The sequence below is a fragment of the Phragmites australis genome, chromosome 1 (assembly GCF_958298935.1).
Source record: "Phragmites australis chromosome 1, lpPhrAust1.1, whole genome shotgun sequence".
Classification (NCBI taxonomy): Eukaryota; Viridiplantae; Streptophyta; class Magnoliopsida; order Poales; family Poaceae; genus Phragmites; species Phragmites australis.
The window spans coordinates 8,917,446-8,925,961 of NC_084921.1; the positions used below are offsets into that span (position 1 = coordinate 8,917,446).

General features: G+C 47.9%; 1 protein-coding gene across 2 annotated transcripts; it reads right to left on the reverse strand.

Moving 5' to 3' along the window:
- Positions 1–3,132: 3,132 nt before the first annotated feature.
- LOC133887476 (transcription factor bHLH168-like) lies at positions 3,133–6,400 on the reverse strand. Of its 2 annotated transcripts, XM_062327456.1 has the most exons (4): positions 6,189–6,400; positions 5,806–6,085; positions 4,574–4,966; positions 3,133–3,463 (listed from the first exon to the last, which is right to left on the reverse strand). In XM_062327456.1, the coding sequence occupies exons 2-4, from the start codon at positions 6,007–6,009 to the stop codon at positions 3,395–3,397; spliced, it is 666 nt and encodes a 221-aa protein (XP_062183440.1). In that variant the 5' UTR covers positions 6,010–6,085; positions 6,189–6,400; the 3' UTR covers positions 3,133–3,394. The 2 variants fall into 2 exon arrangements, with proteins under 2 accessions (XP_062183440.1, XP_062183432.1); XM_062327448.1 differs by lacking the exon at positions 6,189–6,400 and having other exon boundaries at positions 5,806–6,178.
- Positions 6,401–8,516: the final 2,116 nt, after the last annotated feature.

Consider the following 8,516-nt stretch of genomic DNA (forward strand, 5'->3'; position numbering starts at 1 on the left):
GAATGATGTGCATGCATATCCCAATTATATCACTTTCATGCTAAGAAGTAAGAACATACCTTCAGGAGCCGTCCTTTTTCTATTCGCCCCGCTTCCCTCCTCGCTTCGCTGCCCTCCTCGATCTGTGCGGTGGTCGTGCTGTTTGCTGGCTCCGCCCACCGTCCTTCAATTTTATCCTCTTGTGGCCAGCGGTACCACCGCTATCGCTAGCTCCTGCATTCCCTAGATCGAGGGCAATGCATCCACCGATGGTGCAGGCCGCTGGATCGAGATCGACGAACAACCTCTGTCGATCGATCACGTACGTCTTGCGCTGCTGGCTGGAGTCGGTCGTCGGTGGGCATGCATCCAGAAACCCTGATCCTATGTGCATGGCGCCATCATCGATCATGCATGGTCGCTGCACCATGCTACTATAGTTGTAGCGTGTGGTGAAGATTGGGAGCGCCGCAGCTGCACCTAGGTGAAGAAACGAATCCTATGCACGGTCGCTGCACCATGCTACTAGCTGTTGTGGCGCACGGTGTAATCATGCATGCGACTGTGTGTACTATCTAATATTCCTTTGAAAGTATACTTTGACTATTAATTTATCCTATAACATATTATCAATTGTTATAAAATTAATATTATATTAAAAAATATGTGAAATACGAATCTATTGATATAACTTTTGTACATTAAACATGCGCATAATTTAGCTAATTATTGATCAAAATTTACGAAGTTTGATTTTTCTGAATCCCTATACGAATTAGACTTTTTTTAACGAACGATACCATACAGTGCCTGTTTCAATTGATATAGTAGGAAAAAAACAAGAGTATAGCCCTAAGAGGTTATAATCAGAAAAAGAGAAAAACAACAAACGCGACAACTAAAACAATATACAACTGTAGCAACTATCTACTAGGCCGGTTGGATATACGACCACAACACGCGGTGACAACTAAAACAAACCACCACGATAACATCCACCACATCGCCAAGCACAGTCGCCAAGCACCAAAAACGGCTGCCACTATGCATGACCAATCGCCAACGCACCACCATGCTCACCAGTAAGGGTGGCAATTTCCCCCGTCGGGTCGGGTCCCCGCTGGTTTCAAACCCGACGGGGGCGGGTTTGGGTGCAAAAAAAACGCCGCGAAGCTATCGGGTCGGGTCGGGTCGGGTCCTTAACTCGGGTCGGGTTCGAGTATGTTTTTTCACCCGTGAGTGTCACCCGAAACCCGAAACCCCGCCCCACCCTGCCCGCCCACCCCGCCCCGCTCCACCCCACTCGCATGCCCCAACTTGACCTGCCGCCGTCACACTGCCGGGTTTCGGGTTGCCCCATCGGGTTTTGAGTCCCCGTCGGGGCCGGGGCCGGGGTGGTTTTGCGCCCGATATTGATTTCGGGTTCGGGTCGGGTTTGGCGAGTCGAGTTTCGAGTTCGGGTCCGTTCCAGCAAAACCCGACGGGGGCAGATCCGTTGCCATCCCTACTCACCAGCTCCATTGCATAGAGACCAACAGCATCGTGGCCTCCTCACTCAGACGGCACCCACACCAAGCAACGCTACCCTGCAAGCAACTGTGTCCAGCTAGCACTCGACTAAAATACCCCGACAACTCAACAGGCGAAGCCTTGCTCCCACGCCTGACTACCCAACTCGGTCAGCCGCTCCCACGCCAAACCACAAGCTCAACAGACGAGGTCCTGGGACGTCAGAACACAACCACTGACGCAAAGCGCCAAAAAGTGATGGAAAGTCCCGTCGAACAGGAGAGCGCACCACCGCCAGCCACCGCACTAACATGGGCCTCCGGCCTCCACAACATCACCGGCTAATGCACCATCTCACCACCACCGTCGACCTCCGCACCATCGCACTACCGTACTGCCGGCCTCCACACTCAGCTCTTGGCAACTGGCATCAATCAACACCTAGGTCCACAACATAGCGCCTTTGTGCGCTCAGTGCACACTGCACCGCATCGAGCCTTTGCGTGCCACGACGCCACGCCTCTGCCCCCCATGCGCCCTGAGTCACCAGGCTGCCACGCCTTCTCTACGCCACCGTGCCTCCATTGTGCCACCACGCACCCACTGCGCCTACACGCGGCTCCGGGCCACCGCGTCACTACTACGCCATCGGACCACTGCGCCTCCACTGCGCTTCCACGCGCATAGCGCCACTGGGCTGTCGCGCCTCCACTGCACCCACTGCGCCACCGGGTCACCGCGCACGCAACATCGCCCCGCCGGACCGCAGTAGGACCACAGATCTGCCCTGGTGTGGACCTCAAAGTAGGACCGCACGCAACACCGCCCACCGTGCTGCCCACCGTGCAATCGGGCTGCCCACCACGCCGACGGGGGCACAGATCCGGCCAATGGGCCACCCACCATGTCGTCGATGGAGCAGATCTGCTATTGAGCCGCCTACCATGTCGTCAGGGGCGCGGATCCTATCCCGCGCCACCAGTGCCACGGAACCGCCTGCCATGTCGTCGAGTCACCACCTCGAGCCGACGGGGGAGAGGATCCCTCAGCCGCGTCCCATCACCACGGGGAAAGCCCCACCGCCGCACTCAGGTGGTGGCAAGGAGGGAGGGATGGTTGGAGGGGGACGGCGGAGCTAGGGTTTTGGTGCTGCCCAAGTTGCCCCTCCAGAGCGACGCAGGGGCATTTTTTGTTATGTCTGCGTGGATATGGATGAGATGAAACCCACATCTGGAAACTCCTTTTTTTTCCAAAAAAAGAGAATGAAAACCAAACTCTCACTAGATGATCCATACCAGCAGTACTCAACTCTGCTAGGTTCTAGTTTCTAGCTTATTGGAATTTTGGATAACCCTTTTTTGGCCCTTTGCAGCCCGGTCTATTTACCTCTTGATATCCATAGAAATTAACGTACGATGAACAAACTAGGAAAATCATAAATGACTTTTTATGGCAATGTAAAAGATGTAAAAATGTTTGCGGCAATGTAACCTATTAGAGGACCTAAGTTGCCCTCTTGAACATGACCGGACAGCTAAGGGTAGCTGGCATTCAACATTGGGTTCATTTCAGTAGAATTTTCATCCAACGAAATAATCATCTACAAGCTAGAAAATCATGGCGAAGAACAGCATATAGTGAAAATTGCCAAGTGTATAGTTTATTAGGTAATTAAGGACAACGTACATCATGTCGGCAAATGAAGAAGTTAAGATGTTAGGTAATAACCAGTAGAGCTAGTACGTGATTGTTGAGATCCTGGGTTCAAGTCCCAACTTCTTAATATATAATAGGTTGGGGGAAAGTCTCCCTCCGACCTCGTTTTATTTTCTAAACAGAACATACATAACATGATATGTTTACAAACTTTTGTAGTACACATACCTGTATATATCAACTTATACTATCATACCAATAATGCTCTTAATCTTTCAGCAACTCTCGAGACCTCTATGCCGATTCTTGAGCTAAAGGCCTGTGGTTAAGAGGAGGGAGAGTGCAATTGCAAGCAAGTTAGAACACTATTGGTTTAGTGAAATTCTTACCAAGATAATAAGATGCATACATATATAAGCTAGAAGCATTACTTATCTACACCATCCACTCTTCATTATATATATTGAGTTCATGTAAACTAGTTACATCTTAATTTGCAGATAGTAATGGTGTGGTACATATAGACAACAGTGATTTAATTAGTTACTGAAAGTTTTGCCAAGGAAAAGCAAGGATTGGTTGTTTTGATCAACAGAGAGAGACCAAATTAAGTTCGGTCGCTCTCCATCGTGTACCAAATCTGTACGTACTTATTTTATCATCCATGATCCATATGTAGAGGAGAAAATTTAGAGAGAGAGAGAGGGGAATATATTTGTAGCATGACGGTCATGTGCGTAGTAACAGCACCATTGTATATCTCTGATTATTTATGTTTTATCATCCATAATCCATATGTAGAAGGAGAAAATTTGGAGAAAGAAAGAGGGGGAGAGAGAAAAAGAGGAATATATCTGTAGCCCGACGGTCATGTGGGTAGTTACAGTACCATTGTATATCTATGATATATTTTGGTTTTCTTACAGTGAAATCTATTTCCATAGCCTTCTTTGGAGGCAGGGTCGAGGGAGGCCGCTCCGTGCTCGCCCGCTCCATGCATGCCTGTGAGAACGCTTAGGCTCTAACACGGGTTGGCTCGAGCGCTCGCACCGTGCGAGCGCCATCCTTGCTAACTGGGCTAGCGTCAGGATGCGATATATTTTGGTCCATATGGATTAGTTTTACGCATTAAACATAAATTGATTAATCGAAAACTGTGGAAGTACAGATATATACACTGGAAAGTCGTCTCCCACTGTACACTATTCCTGAATATTCATTTCTAGGTAGGAAAGCGCAGCTGCCTCACACAACAGATGCAGTGATGCTGTCCTGCCCGTGTAACAATAATTTATGCGCGTAATACAGCACTAATAGAGTAACAAATGTCTGCTACACTAATAAGGACCGTATTTGATTGGAGCATGCTATCCTCTAGCAGCAGATAGCAAATTAAAGGAAAAATGCATGCAAAAGACTGTATGTATACCCGGGAGTGAATGGTGCAGAAGATTTTGCGGCCAGCTGCGGAGACGTTGGCATTGAGGATCTCAGCGCCTTCTTCCTCCAGCACGGTGACCACCTCGTGCAGCTTGAACGGCCGCTCCACGCTGCTGATCAGCACCACGTCCAGGCTCGACCCGTCGTGGTGGTGCCGCACCTCAACCACCGGCGCCGTCACAGCCTCCTCGTCGGTTTCTTCTGACCCCGCGCCACCGTTCGTCGTCGTTGCCGCAGACGTCGAGGCTTCACCTCCTCCTCCTCTCATGCCAGCCAAGATCTGTGCAGAGATCCTCTTCTGGTGCAGCTCGGCCACCCTTTCCTTGAGCGTCTTGATGTACGCCGCCGCTTCGTCCAGGCTACCCAGCTGGGTCATCGTATCCTATACATACATAGATACATACATACAGTTAGCATCTATTTTCTTCTATCTTTACCTTAATTTGAACGTCCTTAATTTAGTCCAATATTTATGACTGATCAAAAGTTAAGACACAACCTACACATTGAAAAAATAATACTACCTTCATTCTGAAATATATATCGTTTTAGAAAGTTGATTTTATTATTAAATACATATCTTTTTAGGTTTATGAGTGATGTTTCTCCAAAGAACCTCTATTAAAAGCCATTAGAAGTTGGAGTTGAGAGTTAATAAGTGTGGTGATTGGGTGCTAATTAATTATAAGTTAGAGTTGAGAGTGAATAAGTATAGTGGACTGGATGTTAATTAATTAGAAGTGTTAGAAGTATGAGCAATCAAGAGAGATAGATATGTCAAAAGTGAAAGAATTGATGTTACCTTGCTCTAAGTGTTGTAAAAAACAACTCTCCCATATGCGAAAACAATTTAATGGATTCCGACATCAAAGTGCTGTTGAGGAAAGCAACATTTTCCAAGAAAATTTCCAAATATTCACATAGAAGCCAATATCTTTCATCAATAATATTTCATGTGACAGAGAGAAGGAATAACAAGTGATGACTAGCTAGCTAGCAATTAAGTAAGGACTCAACAAGCTAACATTGGGAGATTAATTACTCAAAAAATAGGTTAAGTCCCACCTCAATTAAAAGTAGAACTAAGCAGGATCTACCAGAATAGGAGAAATAGTTACATATTTAAGAAAACTCGCATTAATTTGTGCTACCAGTAGTTAGCAATTAATTTGTTGATGCTTCCTCGAAGATGCGCTCTTAATGAATTACTGGAGTAAGTACCTTGGAGGAGTAGTGTTCTTTGGGGATGAGGGAGGCGAGCTTCACGCAGAGGTTCTTCATGTGCTGCCTCCTCCTCCTCTCGATCTCCTTCCTCTCCACTGCCGCCGTTGCGCCGCTGCTGCCTCTGTTGTTGCTCGTGCTGCTTCTCCTCCCTGCTGCTGCATGAGTGTCGCTACTTGTGCTCTTCTTCGCCTTCACCTCCATCTCTCTCCCTCTCCGGTCCACCGTCTCAATCTTTGGCTCTCTCTCTCTCTCTCTCTCTCTCTCTCTCTCTCTAGATCTGAAAAAGCAAGCCAATTAAAGGTAGTACATGATGCATATGCAACAGCAGCTTGAAAATGCAGCAGGACATATGTAATACTTGAGTTGAGAGAGAGGCATACATATATGCATATATGTATGTACATATGGGAACGGACGGACGTAGACAGCAGCTGAAAGAAGTGCAGAAGAAGCAGATGGGAGAGGAAGAACAAGTGGCCGAGCTAGCAAGTGCAGCTAATGGTGGTGCGTACTCATAATGACTAGATAGATGGCCAGCCGGGATGCTAGCGAGCTATATATGTACAAGGGCACGCATGTGTATACTGTAACCTGTGGTTGGTTATACACACACTACCGGAGACGGCTTCTTTGCCGAGTGTCCCAGACTTTGCCGTGTGCTTTTTATCGGGCACTCGGCAAAGAGGCCATTTGCCGAGTGCCAGAGAGAAAGAACTCGGCAAACATCTGGCACTCGGCAAAGAGGCTCTTTGTCGAGTGCCACAGATAAAGAACTCGGCAAAGAGGAAATTTACCGAGTGTCATTTTTTGACACTCGGCGAACCCTATTTTTTCACTTTTGAGCAAGTTCGTGGAGGCTATTTGCCGAGTGCCAGAGAAAAAGAACTCGGCAAAGAGGCTCCTTTGCCGAGTGTCATTTTTTGACACTCGGCAAACCCTAATTGTTTTTTCACTTTTGACCTCCAAACTTTTTCTGCAGTCCTCATACAATACCTGGTACTCCATGTTCCAATGTGGCACATTTCTCGGACTTTTTCTATATTTCTTTAATTTATTTCAATTAATTGAATTTTCTTGGATAATTCAAATTATAACTGCTAGTCATTCGAATAATAAAAAAAATGAATGGAAAAATGATATTCATGTTATTTAGTATAATGTGAGGCCGTATCCAGGAACAGACTACAAATTGCGAACATCTTGTTCACGAAACATGACCACGAACTTGCGGGCGAGTTGTTTTTAAATTGTATAAAAAGCAAACGAAGTCCGAAAATCATGAAACTTGTCAAGATGTAATGATATCATATGTGGAGGCTGTGATAAAAATTTGAGAAGGTTTTGCACAAGTTGTCACGTACGATGCTTGTAACCGTTGCAAACCGAAGAAGTTTATCCAGGTTTCTTCGGAGATTCTTCGGTTTGCAAGCATCGTACGTGACAACTTGCGCCGCCGGAGCAGGAGGAGAAAGAGAGGAGGAGGAGGAGAGGAGGAAGAAGGAGGAAGAGAAGGAGGAGGAGGAAGAAGGAGAAAGGAGGAAGAAGAAGGAGGAGGAGGAGGAGGAGGAGAAAGAGAGGAGGAGGAGGAGAGGAGGAAGAAGGAGGAAGAGGAGGAAGAAGGAGGAAGAAGGAAGAAGGAGGAAGAAGAAGGAGGAGGAGGAGGAGGCGCCCCGGCCGCCGTTGCCACGTCCCCGACGCCTTGTCCACCGGCGCCCTGACCCCTTCACCACCGCTGCCCTACGACGCCCACTAGGTATGCCATTCGTCGTCGTCGTCGTAGTATTACTAGTAGTTGCGGTATTTGTAGTGATGGTATTACTTGTGCATGTCGGCCATCGTGCCGTTGGTTTTCTTGCAGGTTTTGGAAACCTCACCGTGCAGGGGAGGTGCTGCCGAAATTTTGTATTGACAGTTTTATGTTTCTTTTTTTGCAGAGAAGAGCCAGTCGGAGCGGCGCTGGAGTACCTCGGCGACCCCGATCGCCTTCCTTGCCGCTGCGGGTCTGCCTGCACCGCGTCGCCTCGCCACTGCACCGACCCGCCACGGCCCCGCTAGCCTGACTCCACCGCCACCCTAGGTATAACCCCTCTTTCCGTATCATGGTCGTAGATCACGTAACCCAGTTAGGCGTCTCCCGTTCGAAAGAGATACGGTTGGAAATATGCAGATATTTCCATATCTAAAACCGTATCTGTTTCGAATTGTCCACGTTTTTTGGACAGCCCGCGGATGCGTAGGTGGGGTTAGTTTCCATGGTCTGCTCCGATCCGAGACAGAGTTTCGGCATCATCTCCCTGTTGTTCTCCGGATACACACTCTCCCTAGCAGGACGTGTATTTGGAGAACAGCGGGGAGGTGCTGCCGAAATTCTGTCTCGAATAGGAGTAGAGCATGGAAACTAACCTCATCTACGGATCCTCGCGTGGGATTAGGACCTATCCTCACCTATTAGATAGTAGGAACGTCGTGTAGATGCAATTGATGTTTATATTACTCGCCGCTATATATGTTAGAGGATGGAGGACCGTGAGTGGATGTACACGGGCCGCGCAAGTCAGGGTCAGGTCACCAATGAATGGATTGACAAGACCGATGCTTTCTTGGAACGGGCATTTGGCGTGGCTGCTAAAGGAGCGAGTAAAATTTGCTGTCCCTGCAGCAAATGTGCAAACAGGAAAAGACAAACGAAGAAGGTCATGGGGGAACAT